At 40.8% G+C, this 22,571-nt stretch overlaps 1 protein-coding gene across 16 annotated transcripts in view; it reads left to right on the forward strand.

Annotated features, from left to right (window-relative positions):
- The window catches only part of LOC141164440 (protocadherin gamma-C5-like), a 533,108-nt gene that overhangs the window by 229,278 nt on the left and 281,259 nt on the right, over positions 1-22,571 (forward strand). For 2 of the 16 annotated variants that reach the window (XM_073649688.1, XM_073649700.1), the window contains exon 1: positions 11,383-13,979. The exons of 12 other annotated variants lie outside the window; for them this stretch is intronic. In XM_073649688.1, coding sequence (XP_073505789.1) covers positions 11,538-13,979 — 2,442 coding nt within the window. In that variant the 5' untranslated portion in view covers positions 11,383-11,537. Of the gene's footprint in view, positions 1-11,382; positions 13,980-18,943; positions 21,559-22,571 lie in introns of those variants that run through there. 2 more of the 16 variants (XM_073649686.1, XM_073649699.1) reach the window with 1 other exon arrangement.

The following is a 22,571-nucleotide window of genomic DNA, read 5'->3' on the forward strand; positions in this document are numbered from 1 at the left end:
TGCCTGATCTGGATCATCTAGATGGTCATTGGTGAACTTCAAATGGGCCTGGACATGTGCTGGCGTGAGCAGGGGATCTTGCATGCCTTGCAGTGTTTTAATCCATGACGGCATAGTTTGTTACTAAAGGTAATGTTTGAGACTGTGGGTCACAACTTTTTTTAAGTCATTGACCAGGTCTTCAGGTGTAGTCCTGGACTGATTCCTGACCTTTCCCAGAATCATCCTTACCTCACGAGTCGAGATCTTGCATGGAGCCCCAGACCGAGGAAGATTGATAGTTATCTTGTGTTTCTTACATTTTCTAATAATTGTGCCAACAGTTGACGCCTTCTCACCAAGCTGCTTGCCTATTGTCCTGTAGCCCATCCCAGCCTTGTGCAGGCCTACAATTTTGTCCCCTGCTGTCATTAGACAGATCTTTGATCTTGGCCATGGTGGAGAGGTTAAAGTGTGATTGAGTGTGTGGACAGGTGTCTTTTATACAGGTAACGAGTTCAAACAGGTACAATTAACGCAGGTTGCTGGTAATGAGTGCAGAGTAGGAGGGCTTCTTGGAGAGACAGAATTCTTGCTGCTTGGTAGGTGATTAAATACTTATTTCATGCAATAAAATGCAATTTAATTCATTAAGAATCATACAATGTGATTTTCTGGTTTTTCTCTTTAGATTCTGTCTCTCACAGTTGAAGTGTACCTACGATAAAAATGACAGACCTCTCCATTCTTTTTAGGGGGAAAAACTTGCAAAAAGCAGACATTTCTACTGCAAATCCAGAGTGTTAGCAGAAAAAAAGCAACACTAAATGCACTCGTTTTTTGTCGTTTGTGTTTGTCATTAGAATGGATGAAAAATGCTGCAAAAATACTGAAAGTGTTGACACACTGCAGATTTGAAACTGCTTGAAATCTGCAATGAGAAAATAAGCAGCGTGTATATATCTTCAGGAATCTCATTCACTTTTCTGGTATTAGGAAATCTTTCCATTTTTGTAACAAAACTGCACCAAAAAAAACCAACAAAAATGCAGCAAATACTTACCACCTAATACTTAATAGCAAATACTTAGCACTTTCCCTTAGAAAGACTCACATCTGTCTATGGGTTGTATCGGCTATTACAATATTACATGCATACTGTGGGCAGCCTCGTTATTGTGACTTACAAAATATTTTTAATCTTTTTTAATGTGGTATATGTAATATATTAGAATGTCAGTGATTAAAAACTTTAATATTTTCACATAAGGGGTTGTAAACTTATTTTTAGATGCACTATTAGAGCATTCTAAATTAATAGTATACAATATAGTTAATAGAGATAGTCACAATCAAGAAAGTGGCTGCAGGGAGCATCTCTCCGGTGAACCTGGTCTGTCAGTGTATTACACAGATGATCCATTAATATCAGTGGCCACCATATAATTATTAGCTTTTCTTATGATGGCGCTTTAGAAGAAATAAACATTTGTTATCAATATAATCCATAAATTGCTCATGATCAATGAGGGTCCAAACAGTTTTAATTGGTATTCGGGTGACTCTTCTAACAAAATAAAATAGTAAAATGTGAAGAACCACTTGTGGACTATTGCTTATTCTATGTGTTTTTTTGCTTGAATAGCAAAACTATATTACAAAGCAATTTATAGTTATTGTCATCAATCGCTGTCCTGGGCGCTCACAATCTAAATTATCTTAAAGAGTAACCGTTATATATATATATTTTTTTTCATATATCAATAGTACATGTGAAAATAAGAATCTTTGTAATGTATCTTATTATAGAAATCTGCTTCTTTCTCCACCAGGACTGATCAGTAGTGTTGAGCATTCCGATACTGTAATATCGGGTATCGGCCGATATTCGCGGTATCGGAATTCCGATACTTAATTCCGATACTTTTACAATATCGGATACCGGAATCGGAAGTTCCCATAATGCCCGCGCTCTGCAGTGTCTGTGAAGGATGACAAGTTGGATGGCAGCGCGATCCAGCCTGTCATCAGAATGCCATCCCAGCGGGGGAGAATTCTCCTGATTGTTTAAAAGCCGGCGGGCGGTATAAAGCCGCCGGCTTTTAAACAATCACACAGCCCCATACTGCTTCCCCGCAGCCTCCCACCCCGATCCTCCGCTCCCCTCGCCACCTCCCATCCCGATCGTAAGTTAGGACAGGGCGGGGAGCGCAGCTCCAAGGAGCGGGGAGTGAAGGACCCGGGCGGGGAAGCCGGCAGTGAAAAGACTTCACCGCCGGCTTTCCCGTTCTGTGCTGCGCTTTCCCGCCGGTTATTTCAAATGAACAGCTGAGGTATCAGGTGATGCCGATCAGCAGTTCATTTGAAGTCGCCACGTTGCCCTCAGAGGGTTCATGTGAGTTCATGCTTGACTGCATGAACTCACATGAACTTTCCCACGGCCGCACAGGTCAGCCTCACCTCCCAGACCCGTCATGATTAGTGTGTGTGCGGGGTGTGTGTGCGGGGTGTGTGCGCGATGTTTGTGCGGGTGTGCGCGGTGTCTGTGCGATGTGTGCGGGTGTGTGCGGTGTGTGTGCGGGTGTGTGCGTGCAGGCAGACATAGGCCGATGTGACACTACTACTCCCATCGGCCTATGTCTGTCCCCCGTCCACTCCTGCCAGCAGGATCAGCTCGATGGGAGCAGTAGTTCCCATCAGCCTGATCCTGCTATTTAAATTGCCCTACTGTGTCCCCAATAAATGTTAAATACATGTCATTGGTGGCCAGTGGTTACCTAAAAGAAACTAGTTTATACATTACCTGTCCCCGCCGATCGCCACCTAAAATAAAGTAAAAAATAAAAAACTACACCTATACTCACCTAGACACCTAATTCCCCGAAGCCATCGATCTCCTGTAATAAAATATAAAATAATAAACCACAACCTTATCCTTACCCCTCCGTAGCAGTCCACGAGTGTCCCACGAAGATCTCCAGTTCAGAGCAGCCACATAGAATGTGACCGCTCTGAACCGCTGCCGCCGCTAGAATGACGGGGCCGTAAGGGTTCACCGGAGTTCAGGCAGCGCTGCTCCGGTTAGCTCCTTTACGGCCCTGCTGTATCGTGAGAAATTCCCACGGTACAGCAGTGCCGTAAAGGAGGTCTCCGGAGCTGCGCTGCCTGAATGCACTCCGGTGACCTCAGTCAGTGGCTCCCGCTGCCGGGAGCGGACGTGTTCCCGGCAGCGTGAGCTTACAGCAGCCATGCACAGCTGTCACCATCTCCAGATGTGACAGCTGTGCATGGGAGATCAGCACAGGAATGTGGACAGGTAACTATTATTTTTAGTAAACTAAGAATTAAATAAAATTGTGTGTTTTATTTCAAATAAATTATTTTTTTCTGGGTGTAGTGTGTTTTTTCTTTTTAACACTTTGTAGGTTAGTAATGGGGGTGTCTTATAGACGCCCATCATTACTAACCTGGGCTTCATGGCAGCTGGCGCTGACATGAACCCCACCACTATTACCCCCTGCCACCGCACCAGGGCAGCGTGGAAGAGCGAGGCTAAGTGCCAGAGTTGGCGCATCCTATGGATGCGCCATTTCTGGGGCGGCTGACGACTGGTGTTTCTAGCCTGGGAGGGGGCCAATATTCATGGCACCCTTCCTGGGCTATTAATATCAGCCCCCAGCTGTCTGCCTAGCCTTTGCTAGCTATTAAAATAGGGGGGACCCCACGTCATTTTTTTTGGGGGGGTCCCCCATTTTAATAGCTAGTAAAGGCTAGGTATTCAGCTGGGGGCTGATATTAGTAGCCTGGGAAGCTCCGTGGGTTTTACCCCCTTCCCAGGCTTCAAACATCTGCCCCAGCCGTCTGCTTAACCTCCGCTAGAGACTAAAATTATGGGGGATCCCACGCCATTTTTTTTTAAAATAAATCCATTATTTTAACACTAAATGACATTTGAGGAGTTAATAAAGATGCAGTCCCTAAATTATTATTTATTTTTTAATTAATTTTTCCCAAAACTTTTGACGTGGGCTTCGCCATATTTTTGTATGCCAGCCAGGTACAGCATCCAGCTTCTATGAACGCGCCATTTTCCGGGGCGGCTGCGGACTGCAATTTTCAGCGGGGGGCAGAAAGCTTGGGCCTCCCTGCGCTGCAGATTCCATCCCCCAGCTGCCTAGTTGTACCTGGCTGGACACAAAAATAGGGAGAAGCTCCACGTTTTTTTTTTTTTAATTATTTCATGAAATTCATGGAATAATTAAGAAAAAAAGGGCTTCCCTATATTGTTGTGTCCAACCAGGTACAAATAGGCAGCTGGTGGTTGGGGGCAGCCCGTTCCTGCCTGCTGTACCTGGCTGGACCCAAATATAGTGCAAAGCCCCACGTCAATTTTTTTTTAAATATTTCAGGAAATTCATGAAATAATTAAAAAAAATTATGTGGGGCTTCGCCCTATATTTGTGTCCAGTCAGGTACAGCAGGCAGGAACGTGCTGCCCCCAACCACCAGCTGCCTATTTGTACCTAGCCGGACACAACAATATAGGGAAGCCCTTTTTTTCTTAATTATTCCATGAATTTCATGAAATAATTAAAAAAAAAAATATGCGGGGCTTCGCCCTATTTTTGTGTCCAGCCAGGTACAACAAGGCAGCTGGGGGCTGGAATCCGCAGCGCAGGGAGGCCCAAGCTTTCTGGGCCCCACCCGCTGCAAATTGCAGTCCGCAGCCGCCCCGGAAAATGGCGCGTTCATAGAAGCGCCATCTTCTGGCGCTGTACCCAACTCATCCAGGGCCCTGGTGCGGTGGCTCACTGGGTAATAAAGGTGTTAAGGCCAGCTTGGCATTATCAGCTGGCCCTAAGCCCGAAATTCATGGGGTCACGCCAATATTAGACATGACCACCATGAATTTCTAGTAAAGTATTTAAAAAAAACACAAACACCCAGAAAAAAGTCCTTTAATTGAAATAAAGACACAATTCTTTATTGTTCTAAATTAAACCATACTTACAGTCACGCCCATTCCAGCTGAAGCCAACGATCTCCTGCAATAAAAGTAAAATAATAAAGCAACCTCATCCTTACCTTTCCATGGTTCCCAGGACAGCTTCAGCTCTGCTACATCGAGATGACAGGCTGGACCGCAGCAGAACGCTGCCATCCAGCCTGTCATCCCGCAGACACTGAGAAGCGCAGGCATGCTTGCGCTCCTCAGTGTCTCGCTGTGACGGCATCCAGATGAGCGGAGGTCATGTCCAATGAACTCAGCTCACCTCATGCACGTCACTGACAGCGTGGGAAAATTCTCCTGCACTCAGCGCTTCAGCGTGAGAATTTTCCCACGCTGTCAGTGACGTGCATGAGGTGCGCCGAGTTCATTGGACATGACCTCACCTCATGCACGTCACTGACAGCGTGGGAAAATTCTCACGCTGAAGCGCTGAGTGCAGGAGAATTCTCCCACGCTGTCAGTGACGTACATGAGGTGAGCCGAGTTCATTGTCGGCTCATCTGGATGCCGTCACAGCCAGACACTGAGGAGTGGAAGTATGCCTGCGCTTCTCAGTGTCTGCGGGATGGCAGGATGGATGGCAGCGTTCTGCTGCGGTCCAGCCTGTCATCTCGATGTAGCAGAGCTGGAGCCGTCGTGGGAGCCATGGAAAGGTAAGGATGAGGTTGCTTTATTATTTTTCATTTATTGCAGGAGATCGTTGGCTTCAGCTGGAATGGGCGTGATGGTAAGTATGGTTTAATTTAGAACAATAAAGAATTGTGTGTTTATTTCAATTAAAGGACTTTTTTCTGGGTGTTTGTGTTTTTTTTAAATACTTTACTAGAAATTCATGGTGGTCATGTCTAATATTGGCGTGACCCCATGAATTTCGGGCTTAGGGCCAGCTGATAATGCCAAGCTGGCCTTAACCCCTTTATTACCCAGTGAGCCACCGCACCAGGGCCCTGGATGAGTTGGGTACAGCGCCAGAAGATGGCGCTTCTATGAACGCGCCATTTTCCGGGGCGGCTGCGGACTGCAATTTGCAGCAGGTGGGGCCCAGAAAGCTTGGGCCTCCCTGCGCTGCAGATTCCAGCCCCCAGCTGCCTAGTTGTACCTGGCTGGACACAAAAATAGGGCGAAGCTCCACGTTTTTTTCTTTTAAATTCATGAAATTCATGGAATAATTAAGAAAAAAAGGGCTTCCCTATATTGTTGTGTCCGGCTAGGTACAAATAGGCAGCTGGTGGTTGGGGGCAGCCCGTTCCTGCCTGCTGTACCTGACTGGACACAAATATAGGGCGAAGCCCCACATCAATTTTTTTTAATTATTTCATGAATTTCCTGAAATGATTTAAAAAAAATTGACGTGGGGCTTCGCACTATATTTGTGTCCAGCCAGGTACAGCAGGCAGGAACGGGCTGCCCCCAACCACCAGCTGCCTATTTGTACCTGGTTGGACACAACAATATAGGGAAGCCCTTTTTTTCTTAATTATTTCATGAATTTCATGAAATAATTTTAAAAAAAAAATACGTGAAGCTTCTCCCTATTTTTGTGTCCAGCCAGGTACAACTAGGCAGCTGGGGGATGGAATCCTCAGCGCAGGGAGGCCCAAGCTTTCTGCCCCCCCCCCCGCTGAAAATTGCAGTCCGCAGCCACCCCGGAAAATGGCGCGTTCATAGAAGCTGGATGCTGTACCTGGCTGGCATACAAAAATATGGCGAAGCCCACGTCAAAAGTTTTGGGAAAAATTAATTAAAAAATAAATAATAATTTAGGGACTGCATCTTTATTAACTCCTCAAATGTCATTTAGTGTTAAAATAAAGGATTTATTTTTAAAAAAATTGACGTGGGGCTTCGCCCTATATTTGTGTCCAGCCAGGTACAGCAGGCAGGAACAGGCTGCCCCCAACCACCAGCTGCCTATTTGTACCTGGCCGGACACAACAATATAGGGAAGCCCTTTTTTAAAAAAATTATTTCATGAAATAATTAAAAAAAAATTGACGTGGGGCTTCGCACTATATTTGTGTCCAGCCAGGTAGAGCAGGCAGGAATGGGCTGCCCCCAACCACCAGCTGCCTATTTGTACCTGGTTGGACACAACAATATAGGGAAGCCCTTTTTTTCTTAATTATTCCATGAATTTCATGAAATAATTTAAAAAAAAAATGCGTGGGGCTTCGCCCTATTTTTGTGCCCAGCCAGATACAACTAGGCAGCTGGGGGCTGGAATCCGCAGCGCAGGGAGACCCAAGCTTTCTGGGCCACCCCCGCTGCAAATTGCAGTCCGCAGCCGCCCCAGAAAATGGCGCGTTCATAGAAGCGCCATCTTCTGGCGCTGTACCCAACTCATCCAGGGCCCTGGTGCGGTGGCTCACTGGGTAATAAAGGGGATAAGGCCAGCTTGGCATTATCAGCTGGCCCTAAGCCCGAAATTCATGGGGTCACGCCAATATTAGACATGACCACCATGAATTTCTAGTAAAGTATTTAAAAAAACACAACACCCAGAAAAAAGTCCTTTAATTGAAATAAACACACAATTCTTTATTGTTCTAAATTAAACCATACTTACCATCACGCCCATTCCAGCTGAAGCCAACGATCTCCTGAAATAAAAGTAAAATAATAAAGCAACATCATCCTTACCTTTCCATGGCTCCCACGACAGCTTCAGCTCTGCTACATCGAGATGACAGGCTGGACCGCAGCAGAACGCTGCCATCCATCCTGTCATCCCGCAGACACTGAGAAACGCAGGCATACTTCCACTCCTCAGTGTCTGGCTGTGACGGCATCCAGATGAGCCGAGGTCATGTCCAATGAACTCAGCTCACCTCATGTACGTCACTGACAGCGTGGGAAAATTCTCCTGCACTCAGCACTTCAGCGTGAGAATTTTCCCACGCTGTCAGTGACGTGCATGAGGTGAGCTGAGTTCATTGGACATGACCTCACCTCATGTATGTCACTGACAGCGTGGGAGAATTCTCACGCTGAAGCGCTGAGTGCAGGAGAATTTTCCCACGCTGTCAGTGACGTGCATGAGGTGAGCTGAGTTCATTGGACATGAACTCGGCTCATCTGGATGACGTCACAGAGAGACACTGAGGAGCGCAAGCATGCCTGCGCTTCTCAGTGTCTGCGGGATGACAGGCTGGATGGCAGCGTTCTGCTGCGGTCCAGCCTGTCATCTCGATGTAGCAGAGCTTAAGCTGTCGTGGGAACCATGGAAAGGTAAGGATGAGGTTGCTTTATTATTTTACTTTTATTGCAGGAGATCGTTGGCTTCAGCTGGAATGGGCGTGATGGTAAGTATGGTTTAATTTAGAACAATAAAGAATTGTGTCTTTATTTCAATTAAAGGACTTTATTCTGGGTGTTTGTGTTTTCTTTTAACTTTGACTATGGGGTTAGTAATGGGGGTGTCTTATAGACGCCTCTCCATTACTAACCTGGGCTTGATGTCAGCTGGCATTATAAGCTGACATCAACCCCAACCCTATTACCCCCTGCCACCGCACCAGGGCAGCGTGGAAGAGCGAGGCTAAGTGCCAGAATTGGCGCATCCTATGGATGCGCCATTTCTGGGGCGGCTGACGGCTGGTGTTTCTAGCCTGGGAGGGGGCCAATATTCATGGCACCCTTCCTGGGCTATTAATATCAGCCCCCAGCTGTCTGCCTAGCCTGTGCTAGCTATTAAATTAGGGGGGACCCCACGTTATTTTTTTTGGGGGGTTCCCCCATTTTAATAGCTAGTAAAGGCTAGGTATTCAGCTGGGGGCTGATATTAGTAGCCTGGGAAGCTCCGTGGGTATTACCCCCTTCCCAGGCTTCAAACATTTGCCCCAGCTGTCTGCTTAACCTCCGCTAGAGCCTAAAATTAAGGGGAACCACACGCCAATTTTTTTTTAAATAAATCCTTTATTTTAACACTAAATGACAAGTACAGTAATCAACACTGTCACTGTACTTCATATATATGTGACTGACATGTTTCTATCTATCTAATCTATGTGTGATTCTCTATTCTTTCTATTCTAAATTGTCAGGTACAGATGCTGAATTGCCGGCCGGCTTTCTTAAAGAGACGGTGCATGAAAACACTATTATTTTTTTAAATAAATCCTTTACACTAAATGACAAGTACAGTAAGCAACACTGTCACTGTACTTCTTATATATGTGGCTGACATGTTTCTATCTATCTAATCTATGTGTGAAGCTCTATTCTGTCTGTTATAAATTGTCGGGTACCGCTGCTGAATTGCCGGCCGGCTTTTTTAAAGAGACGGTGCACGAAAACACTAATATTTTTTTTAATAAATCCTTTACACTAAATGACAAGTACAGTAAGCAACACTGTCACTGTACTTCATAAATATGTGACTGACATGTTTCTATCTATCTAATCTATGTGTGAAGCTCTATTCTTTCTGTTGTAAATTGTCGGGTACCGGTGAATGCCGCTAATGAATTGCCGGCTTTTCATGTCATTCTACATTATTCTTAGTTGTTTTACTTCATGTAGAATTAACCTACAAGGAAAGAAAGGGTTTATTTTCATTCCAATATTTGTGTCCCATTGACTTGCATTGGTTTCCGGTATCGGAATCGGCGATATCCGATACTTTTTGGGTATCGGCCCGATGCAATCCGATACGATATTTCCTGATATCGGAAGGTATCGCTCAACACTACTGATCAGTCATTATCATAATTCTCAATTCAAGGGTAAAATCTGTCCTGTGAACATAGACTTTTTCATTACTGAGATAGGAGATGGCAGTTGTTGCTCAAGTTCGACATACACATTAAATAGCAGCCGGCCAAACAATTCATAAACCTGCAGTGATGTCTTCTGCATTCTCTATACAAAGGAAAGCTTGGCTTGGTTAATTTTAATCTTATGTGTATGAGGATATTTATGAATGTGGGCAGACACCTTCACAAAAATTAGGAAAAATATAAAAAAATGTATTCAGACCTTGGTTAAAACTGAACCACAGCTTCCAACGCTGCAATGGAACAGTGCAAAGCACCAAACTTCTATCTCGCTCTGCCGTTTGTCTCAAACTAAACTTTACTATTCATAGACTATTTTGGGATATCTAAATTACGACAGCGAACAGGAAAACAGAGATCAATTAATGCATTAATTTAAAAATTGTTCCAATTTAACAACTTCTCCTCAATTTGAAGCCAAACAGTGATCAGATGTTGCTAGTTTGGCTTATGAAACTAAGAGCAACCACACATTTCTGCTCTAGGAAAAGCTAGTACTATTTGATACTTTCTTTTCCTAAATGTAAACGCAAAAAAGGCACACAACTGATGACTGATGGATAGATGGTGCACCCCTGATGACATCCATTTAAGAGAACCTGTCACCGGGCTTTTTCTACCCCAACTGAAAGAAGCATAATATAGGCATAGAGACCCTGCTTCCAGGGATGTATCACTTACTTTGATGGGTGACTTTTGATTAAAAACTGTTATCTCTGCTGCTGATATACCAGTTCTCTGAATGTTGCTAGCTCTTTATAACCCCACCTACACCACTGACTGGCAGCTTTCTGTTTACTGTGCTTAGGCAAAAAGCTGTCAATCAGTGTGGGGGCATGATTAGACTACCTGACAGCTATCTGTAGTCCTCTAGTGATAATCTTCTGTTGATTAAATAGTAAGTTTCATAAAAGAAACACTAATCAGACCAGAAAGTTACACATCGCTGGAATCACTGATGTTCTCAAAATAGATAACAAAAACCTGGTGACAGATTTTCTTTAAGATAGATGAGCACCAAGTCAAATATTACCATGCTAAATCTAATAGATCAAAGGATGAGCTTTTTCTTTTAGTTGTTCCTAACTGCATGTTAAACAAAGATCTATAAAATATACTTTAACTATGTCTATGTTATATTCATAACAGGACTTCTCAAACTTATTAGTGCCTGTGATGACAGTAGAAAATATATAATACTCTACTGATTATTTGTCCGACTTAATTTTCTGCCTTTCAGCTGTTATAAAACTATTTTTGAAATGACCATTATAAATGAACGATGTTGCCTAAATGTGTAACTGTAACTAAACACAATAATGTATATTATGTGTGAATATTGAATAAGCTATAGCAGCAAGAAATACATACCTTTCTCTTCATATCAATTTAAATCAAAGAATCTAACAATAAGGTAATTTTTTTATAGATGTATTCATATGTGAAGAGTAATCAGAATGTTCAGTTACTCCAGTTGTAATTTTTACAAGTGGCCAGTAGAGGGCAGCCTTGTATTGAAATTTACAATGAACTTATACCAGAGAATGTGCTCATGTCAGCCGTGCGCTCTCCTCCCCCTGGCTCAGTGATTCACCCTCCCATCGTCTCTCACACAAAGAAGAGCTGCACCTCTGATGAGAGCCGTGTGGATCTGTATTTTCTTCAGATGGATTATCTTTTTGGGAATAAGGACAGATAAATTCATGATCCTCATGCAGCTTGGATTACACAGGATCTACATGACACCAAATATCAAGACAATCACATAAGATATGGACATCAGAGGCTTTTGTCAGTGCTGGAAATGGCAAGTAGTCTGCTCCTTTCTCCTTTGTAGCTGGGGCTGGGTCTCTGGGCAGCTTCGTTATTCTATTGTTGAGGAGTCTGAGCCGGGGACATTGGTAGGAAATGTAGCTCAGGATCTGGGGATAAAACGTGCAGAGATCTCTCAGCGCAGGATACATCTGAGATCTGAGAAACACCAAAGATATTTCAGTGTAAATCAGGCAAATGGAGGGCTGGTTGTGAAGGACAGGATTGATAGGGAGAGCCTGTGTGGATCTAGTCCCAGCTGTTTACTGCAGATAGAGGTTTTGGCTGAGAATCCCTTGGAGCTTTATACTGTAGAAATAGAGATTCTGGATGTTAATGATAATTCTCCCACATTTTTGGTTAATGATCATATCATAGAGATCACAGAAATCTTTGCAGGTCCTGGTGCACAATTTGCATTAGACGTTGCAAGGGATTTAGATACTGGTTTGAATGGTGTCAGTCAGTATACACTGAATACAAATCCTTATTTCTCATTGTCTGTGAAGAATCGTAAGGATGGAACGCTCATCCCTCAGCTGATACTAGAAAAGGTCTTAGATAGAGAAGAAAAACAAGAACATAACCTCATTCTCACAGCTATTGATGGAGGAGAACCGGCCAGATCAGGGACCTGCAGAATAACAATCGCTGTATTAGATATTAATGATAATCCTCCAGTCTTCAATCAGTCAGTTTATAAAATCAGAATAAGGGAAAATCTACCACTGAAAACTGTGATATTAACATTAAATGCGACAGATCAGGATGACGGGGCAAATGGAGAAATTCAGTTTTCTTTCGATGGTCATACATTTGAATCTGCAAGAGAAATATTTTCTCTAAATCAGCAAAATGGGGAGATATTTATTAATGGACACTTGGATTTTGAAGAACAAAGCTTCTATGAATTATCTGTTAAGGCTGAAGATAAAGGATTTCCAAAACTTAAGGGAAATTGTATGGTTCAAGTGGAAATAGAAGATGTAAATGACAATCGGCCGGAAATTACATTTATCTCAGTGGCTAATGATATTCCAGAAAATGTTCCATCTGGGGATATAGTTGGATATGTTAATGTAAGAGACAAAGATTCTGGGAAAAATGGAGAAATAAGATTAGACTTATCACCAAATGTGCCTTTTAAAATTAGGCTTCTTAAAAATCGTTATGCATTGGTCACAGATGGGAATCTGGATAGAGAGGAAACCCCCCAATACACCATAGAGATGACAGCCTCTGATTTAGGAACTCCTCCTCTATACAGTAAAACTAGCGTCACCCTCGGGGTGTCAGATATTAATGATAATGCTCCAGTGTTCACACAGTCTACTTATAATGCTTTCATTAAGGAGAACAGGGACCCCGGGACTCTTCTATGTACAGTATCTGCTACTGACCTAGATGAGGGGGTTAATTCTGATCTGGTTTACTCCATAGTGGAGAGTCAGATTGACGGCTCCTCTGTCTCCTCCTTTGTGTACATTCATTCTAATGATGGGAATATATATGCTCAGCGATCCTTTGACTATGAGCAGATTCAGGTTTTACAAATCAGCATCAAGGTAGAAGACTTAGGATCTCCACAGTTATCTTCCACTGTCCCCGTCTTTATCTTCATTCTGGATACAAATGACAATCCCCCCTCTCTGCTGTATCCAGAGCACTCTGAGGACCTCATTGTCCAAGAGAGAATTTCCAAGTCTACAAGTGCTGGGTATCTGGTGACTAAACTGTCTGCAGTGGATCTGGACTCTGGTCACAATGCCTGGTTGGTGTTTACTCTCATTGATCCCATCAATTATTCATCATTTCAAGTGTCTAAACTCACAGGAGAGGTGAGAACTGTAAGAGGATTACAGGAGACCGAGAACATGGAGCAACAACTTGTCATTTCTATCAGTGATCAGGGGACTCCTCCATTATCCACCACAGTGACTGTACTTGTCAGTATAGCAGATGAGGTTATAGTGGAAAGACCGAAATCTGGAGACTTCCTGACCAATTCCAAACCCCCATCAGATATGACTCTGTATCTAATTGTCTCCCTGGTGGCCATTAGCTTAGTGTCACTTGTCACCTTCATGATATTATTGGTGAAATGTCTGAGGAAGGACAGTTATGATTACAGCAGTAGTTGCTGTATTTTTGGTGGATCCCAATCCAAACCCTACACAGATCAGTATCAGCCGGCTCTGTACCTGAACACAGATGGGACCTTAAAATACATGGAGGTCAGGATGGTTCCTCCAGGATCCCAGGGGCAGAGTTACCAAAATAATTTACCCCGAGCCCTGGAGCAGCAAGATTTTAGTATTGTGCAGCCTCTAAATTATCCTCAATTAAAGGATATATATCAAGAACCCTCAACTGAAAATAATTCATCAAATGACACAAACAATGTAAGTCCTAAAATTTTTGTAAGAAAACTTTTTTTTTTAAGTATCATAACTAAATCAGAAGTGAAATGATATAATTTAGTTCTACATACTGCTGTACTACAAAGATAATATATTGTAATATTAATTTTCCATTAATCAATCTTACTTGTCTTTTCCAAACTTTTAGGGTTTAAGGGATGTGTCTGCTTCTTGATTTTGCTGCTTGATGTTACCTAATGGCCTCAGTGCAACATAACATAAAAATGGTGCTAAGCATGAAATCAAGAGGAGCGCTCCATAGAGTAAATTCACGTGACAGATATATAGGTGATATGACAATATGTAATCACCCTGTGTATGTATTTCAAGGACAATATTGAGAAATGCTGCAGAGAAAAGGAGCCCAATATCCTCTTGGCTACTGCTCCAGCTGTGAGTTCAACTTAGCGTCTAATGTTGAATAGTGCAGGGGAGAGACAGGATTAAAGGGGCACTGCATCTTAATGCTTGAAGAAGAAACCTAATCAATTTTAAACAAATAAACTATTTTTAATTTTTTGCTCAAATATTGTGTTCAATTTGTCAGCACTTTTTTTTAATCCTGGTTCTCCCCTGATCTAATGATTCAGTCACTATGGAGCTGTGCTTGGCTTTTTCTGCCAATCTGCCAGTCAGTGCGTGTCCCAGCAGGGACATCCACCAATCAGCAAGTTATCACCAGTTCTGAAAATAGGTGATCAGTTGTTTAAACTGGACAACCCATTTAGGGTTGTTCAAGAAGTTGTGGACATCTGTGCAATATGTTTTCAGGCACTAGATGTTTTGCAATTATATTTTATTATCTTAAACATTTGTACATGGGTTACTGCATAAATCCAAAAAACAGTCCTTAAGGCCCTTTATATTAATGTTCAGCCTTTTTTTATATTTCTTTTTGAACTTTTACTGGTAAGCAATTTGTTGTCTTTTAACTCCTTTTTATTGAGCTGTTATACAGTAGTTGAGCCTGATCATAGTGCTATGTGTTTTTCCAAAATGATTTCTGCATTTTATTTTGTGTTTTTTATAGTGATTTCTTCAATTCATTTTACATTTTTTCTTTATTATTATTATTATTATTATTATTATTCATGATTAGCATTTGCTAGAGTTGAGCAGATTGCTTTGTGCAACCTCAGTCCACGGTCCAGGTCAATACTCTCTGGTGGTGGACAAGAGATGTATGAAGTTCCTGGGCTTCCAGAATCTCCAGTATGAAATTTGATTCCCCAACCTGGTGTGGCGTCATCTGTATGACGTGCTGCGTACAAGTGACGTCTCACCAACCAGGCTAATCATAAGCCAAGCCTGATATACCAGAGAGTAAGGAAATCCATGAAGATCCTGTCCACGGCCAGAGAGATGACCTGGACCATGATTGCATCAAGCGATCTGGTCAACTCTAGTATTTACAGATGAGTTTACAGTTTTGATTACTGATTTGATTCAGTATTAAAATATCATTCCTTTTTCGATGACAGTGACTACCTACTTTATGAAAAAATAACTATATACCTCATGTATTACTGTTTTATCAGGTGTATAACTCAACTCAACAGATGCAATAATTTATACAGTTATATGAAAAAGTTTGGGCACCCCTATTAATCTTAAGATTATTGTTTTATAAAAATTGGTGTTTTTGCAACAGCTATTTCAGTTTGATATATGTAATAACTGTTGGACACAGTAATGTTTCTGCCTTGAAATGAGGTTTATTGTACTAACAGAAAATGTGCAATCTGTATTCAAACAAAATTTGACAGGTGCATAAGTATGGGCACCCCACCAGAAAAGTGACATTAATATTTAGTAGATCCTCCTTTTGCAAAAATAACAGCCTCTAGTCACTTCCTGTAGCTTTTAATGAGTTCCTGGATCCTGGATGAAGGTATTTTTGACCATTCCTCTTTACAAAACAATTCCAGTTCAGTTAAGTTTGATGGTCGCCGAGCATGGACAGCCCTCTTCAAATGATCCCACAGATGTTCAATGATATTCAGGTCTGGGGACTGGGATGGCCATTCCAGAACATTGTAATTGTTCCTCTGCATGAATGGCTGAGTAGATTTGGAGCGGTGTTTTGGATCATTGTCTTGCTGAAAGATCCATCCCCTGCGTAACTTCATCTTTATCACTGATTCTTGAACATTATTGTCAAGAATCTGCTGATACTGAGTGGAATCCATGCGTCCCTCAACTTTAGCAAGATTCCCGGTGCCGGCATTGGCCACAAAGCCCCAAAGCATGATGAAACCTCCACCAAATTTTACTGTGGGTAGCAAGTGTTTTTCTTGGAATGCTGTGTTTTTTGCCGCCATGCATAACGCCTTTTTGTATGACCAAACAACTCAATCTTGGTTTCATCAGTCCACAGGACCTTCTTCCAAAAAGAAATTGGCTTCTCCAAATGTGCTTTTGCATACCTCTGCCGACTCTGTTTGTGGCGTGCTTGCAGAAACGGCATCTTTCGCATCACTCTCCCATACAGCTTCTCCTTGTGCAAAGTGCGTTGTATAGTTGACCGATGCACAGTAACACCATCTGCAGCAAGTTGATGCTGCAGCTCTCTGGAGGTGGTCTGAGGATTGTCCTTGACTGATCTCACCATTCTTCTTCTCTGCCTTTCTGATGTTTTTCTTGGCCTGCCACTTCTGGCCTTAACAAGAACTGTCCCTGTGTTCTGCCATTTCCTTACTATGTTCCTCACAGTGGAAACTGACAGGTTAAATCTCTGAGACAGCTTTTTGTATCCTTCCCCTGAACAACTATGTTGAATAATCTTTGTTTTCAGATCATTTGACAGTTGTTTTTAGGAGCCCATGATGCCACTCTTCAGAGGAGATTCAAACAGGAGAACAACTTGCAAGTGGCCACTTTATGTAGATTTTCTCATGATTGCATACACCTGGCTATGAAGTTCAAAGCTCAATGAGGTTACAAAACCAAAAAACGTGCTTTAGTAAGTCAGTAAAAAGTAGGGAGGAGTATTTTAAACAAGAAAATGATAAGGGTGCCCATACTTATGCACCTGTCAAATTTAGTTTGAATGCAGATTGCACATTTTCTGTTAGTACAATAAACCTCATTTCAAGGCAGAAACATTACTGTGTCCAACAGTTATTACATATATCAAACTGAAATAGCTGTTGCAAAAACACCAATTTTTATAAAACATTAAGCTTAAGATTAATAGGGGTGCCCAAACTTTTTCATATAACAGTATATGACAATCACAGAGCTTTATACCTTTAGTGCTATGACTAAAATATTCTTATCATTTATTTTTTAATGAACTGTAGTCATGCTACTCATATAGAGGAGCCACAGCAACTGGAAATTCACCAAGTACAGATGGAGCTTGTCTTAGAATATGATTAGATTATTAGAAACATGTCTCCTAAATAATTCAGTTAAGGGCTGAGCTTTTCAATATTCTATGAGGATAATGATCAATTCTCACTGAATGTAAAAGCTTTTATTTTCTGCTTGAGCATCGTCCACATCCCTCTCTTACTTTTTTTATTTTATGACGGAAGATGGTATTTCTCTGACTGGCAGAGATGATACAGTATGTGGTACTAACATGGGGACATTTACGATGTTAACTTAAGTAAATTAAAATTGGCAAATAAGGGAATTATGTTAAACAATTGTAAAATGGTAACAGCTAATTACATTGTATGCAACATAGAACTAATTTTCTATTTGGATATTTTGTAATAAACTTTCATCAACAAAGGAACATGGAACAGTCTCAGGAACCTGAATATCTGGAATTGGAAGGTTTATTATGTGCTTTTTTTTGTTTTTTGTATGCTTTTTGCATATTTTGCTTTAGATATATTACTAAATATTACGCAACCAGTAAAGGATATAGTTTTGTCTTACAATCTTGATATAAGTGAAGCTGGAATCATGGAATGTTACAATCAGGCTCACATAGAAATCTGATGACATGATCACAAATAGTAAGTGTGCCCTATAACACTATTATTTATCATTGACACAAGAAATTATAAGATGTACAATATTCACCTGGAGTTTGAAAGTGGTTCTTTAAAGATTATTTTTTATTGAAACTTAGTCTAAAAATGTAAAAGAATTTTAGCAACATCTGTAAATTTGTTGAATTCCTATTTCCAGATAGGAGGACAGACAACAAATGATGAACAGTAAAACGTTCTTGTCATTTACATATCAAGTTCTTATGACAAGTAAATATAGTATCATATGTAAAGCATACTGACCCAATTTATGGGCAATAAGAGACAAACAAAAGCATTAGTATCAAAAAAGTAAAAATGAAAAGGAAAACTTTAAATTACCTAATAAAAGTAGTAAGCAATCTCTAACATAATTGAATATGTTTTCCAGAAGATTTTTATCTTTAATAAAGACATATTGTTTTATTTATTTATTTTTAAGGTGCAAATAATTTACATTTATCTGTCTCATTTTTCTGTTACGACCTTTCACTTATTATTTACTTCAAACCTTTTTTATTATCTTTGACGATCAGCAAATTTTTATAAACATCTTGGTCTTTGAATGGGCATCTGATGATAATGATAGTCATATGCCATACGGGTAATTTTTAACTATAACACAACGACGTTGGAACAGTCTGATAAGACGATTGCTAATATATAAATATAATTGCTATTGAGAATGGTATAATACTCTTGAGAACATATTGCATATTCTTTTTCGATAATTGAATTTTATTGCCTCCATATAAAAAAACATGTCTACAACCTTAAATATTAACAAAAAGCTGCATTATTTTTCTTTTATTTAATCATTCAATATTTCTTTTGCCGCATTTCTACATATTGACCACTAGAGGGTAGACTTGTCATCCAGTAGATTCCTTAGTCCATAACAGAGAATGTGCTCATGTCAGCCCTGCGCTCTCCTCCCCCTGGCTCAGTGATTCACCCTCCCACCGTCTCTCACACAAAGAAGAGCTGCTGCTCTGATGAGAGCCGTGTGGATCTGTATTTTCTTCAGATGGATTATCTTTTTGGGAATATGGACACATAAATTCATGATCCTCATGCAGATTGGATTACACAGGATCTACATGACATCAAATATCAAGACAATCACATAAGATATGGACATCAGAGGCTTTTGTCAGTGCTGGAAATGGCAAGTAGTCTGCTCCTTTCTACTTTGTAGCTGGGGCTGGGTCTCTGGGCAGCTTCGTTATTCTATTGTTGAGGAGTCTGAGCCGGGGACATTGGTGGTAAATGTAGCTCAGGATCTGGGGATAAAACATGCAGAGCTCTCTCAGCGCAGGATACATCTGAGATCTGAGAAATACCAAAGATATTTCAGTGTAAATCAGGCAAATGGAGGGCTGGTTGTGAAGGACAGGATTGATAGAGAGAGCCTGTGTGGATCTAGTCCCAGCTGTTTACTGCAGATAGAGGTTGTGGCTGAGGATCCTGTGGAGCTTTTTACTCTAGAAATAGAGATTCTGGATATTAATGATAATTCTCCCACATTCTCATCTAATGATCACATTATAGAGATCACTGAATTAGTAGAAAGTCCTGGTGCTCAATTTGCTTTAGAGATTGCTGAGGATTTAGATGTTGGTGTGAATGGTGTCAGTCAGTATACACTGAATACAAATCCTTATTTCTCATTGTCTGTGAAGAATCGTAAGGATGGAACGCTCATCCCTCAGCTGATACTAGAAAAGGTTTTAGATAGAGAAGAAAAACAAGGACATAACCTCATTCTCACAGCTATTGATGGAGGAGAACTGGCCAGATCAGGGACCTGCAGAATAACAATCGTTGTATTGGATATTAATGATAATCCTCCAGTCTTTAATCAGTCGATTTATAAGATCAGCATTAGGGAAAATCTCCCACTGAAAACTGTGATATTAACATTAAATGCGACAGATCAGGATGATGGAGCAAATGGGGAAATTAAATTTTCCTTTGGTGATCATACATCTAAATCTGCTAGAAAATATTTTTTTCTAAATGAACAAAATGGTGAGATTTCTTTAATTGGACTTGTGGATTTTGAAAAACAGAATTTTTTCGAATTATCAATTAAGGCCACAGATAATGGATTTCCAAAATTAAAGGGAAACTGCATAGTTCAAGTGGAAATAGAAGATGTAAATGATAATCCTCCAGAAATTACCTTTACCTCAGTGGCTAATGATGTTCCAGAAAATGCACCTTCTGGTGATGTTGTGGGGTTTGTTAATGTGAGAGACAATGATTCTGGCAAAAATGGAGAAATAAAACTGAGTATATCACCAAATATGCCTTTTAAAATCAGACCTTTTAAAAATCGCTATTCTTTGGTCATAGATGGGAATCTAGATAGAGAGGAAACCGCCCAATATACCATAGAGTTGACAGCCTCTGATTTAGGGTCTCCTCGTTTATACAGTAAAACAAGCGTCACCCTCGAGGTGTCAGATATTAATGATAATGCTCCAGTGTTCACACAGTCTACTTATAATGCTTTCATTACGGAGAACAGTGACCCCGGGACTCTTCTATGTACAGTATCTGCTACTGACCTAGATGAGGGGGTTAATTCTGATCTGGTTTACTCCATAGTTGAGAGTCAGATTGATGGCTCCTCTGTCTCCTCCTTTGTGTACATTCAATCTAATGATGGGAATATATATGCTCAGCGATCCTTTGACTATGAGCAGATCCAGGTATTACAAATCACCATAAAGGTAGAAGACTCAGGATCTCCACAGTTATCTTCCACTGTCCCCGTCTTTATCTTCGTTCTGGATACAAATGACAATCCCCCCTCTCTGCTGTATCCAGAGCACTCTGAGGACCTCATTGTCCAAGAGTGGATTCCCAAGTCTACAAGTGCTGGATATCTGGTGACTAAACTGTCTGCAGTGGATCTGGACTCTGGTCACAATGCCTGGTTGGTGTTTACTCTCATTGACCCCATCAATTATTCCTCATTTCAAGTGTCTAAACTCACAGGAGAGGTGAGAACTGTAAGAGGATTACAGGAGCCCGAGAACATGGAGCAACAACTTGTCATTTCTATCAGTGATCAGGGGACTCCTCCATTATCCACCACAGTGACTGTACTTGTCAGTATAGCGGATGAGGTTATAGTGGAAAGACCAAAATCTGGAGACTTCCTGACTAATTCCAAACCCCCATCAGATATGACTCTGTATCTAATCGTCTCCCTAGTGGCCATCAGCTTAGTGTCACTTGTCACCTTCATGATATTATTGATAAAATGTCTGAGGAAGGACAGTTATGATTACAGCAGTAGTTGCTGTATTCTTGGTGGATCCCAATCCAAATCCTACACAGATCAGTATCAGCCGGCTCTGTACCTGAACACAGACGGGACCTTAAAATACATGGAGGTCAGGATGGTTCCTCCGGGATCCCAGGGGCAGAGCTACCAAACTAATTTACCCCCAGCCCTGGAGCAACAAGATTTCAGTATTGCTCAGACTATAAATTATCCTCAATTAAAGGATATATATCAAGAAGCCTCATCTGAGGGGAATTCAACAAATGATGCAAACAACGTAAGTCATAATATTTTAGCTTAATAACATATTGGGGGTTTTTAAGTGCTGAAACCAAATTGGAATTGAAATGATACAATTTAGATGTTAATACTACTGTACAGCAAAAATGCGATATTGTGATATTAATTTGCTACAGTTGGTCTACATATCTTTTAAGGTTTAAGGATTGTGTTTGCATCCAGATCGTGCTTCTTAACACTGCTTAATGACCTCACTGCCTCCTAAGCTAAAAATGGTATTAAACATAATACATGATTGATGATAGGTCTTGTTATGCTATTTGAATTAGGGCCCAGAAGTTTCACTATTTGCCTCATATTGTTTTCCAAACCTAAAATATCACATGATTCATGGATAAAATGTTAAATTTGAGAAAAAAATATACATCCGACAGGTCCTCCAATACATGCCATCCACTACTCATAGAATGAACTTTGAAAATAATTTATATTTTTGACTTACAGTTTTGTTACTGAATGGCACGTTATTGCACAGAATAAATATAATGTCAGATTGTAAAACTTACTGTATTAAGGGTGTGTACATCTGTAGAATTTATTTTCAGGAACAAGATGTTTTGCAGTCGCATTTTATTGACCGAAACAATTACATTTGTTTCTGCATGAATCTTAAAAACAATTCCTATGGACTTAGAATTATCACTTTCCCAACAGGGCCATTTTCCATTTTCATGCTTTCGTTTTTTCCTTCTCTTCTTGCAACATTGATAACTTTTTTATTTTTTGTTAGCTTAGTTGTATGACACCTTGTTTTTTGGAGAGACTAATTGTAGTTTTGAATGACACCATTCATTTTAACATTATAAAAAAAAGTGCAATTACCCATTTGTTTTTTTGCTTTATGGCTTTATTGTGCTACAGAAATTACCTGGCAGTATGATTTTCCAGATCAGTACAAAATCGGCGATACAAAACTTTTAGAGTAGTCTTTTTTATTTCTGTGGCAAAAAAATGAGGAAATTTGTAGTAAAAAAAAATTGTCACTGTTTT

Source organism: Phyllobates terribilis, unplaced genomic scaffold (genome assembly GCF_046119375.1).
Source record: "Phyllobates terribilis strain yellow unplaced genomic scaffold, ASM4611937v1 Scaffold_10__3_contigs__length_209671492, whole genome shotgun sequence".
Taxonomy (NCBI): Eukaryota; Metazoa; Chordata; class Amphibia; order Anura; family Dendrobatidae; genus Phyllobates; species Phyllobates terribilis.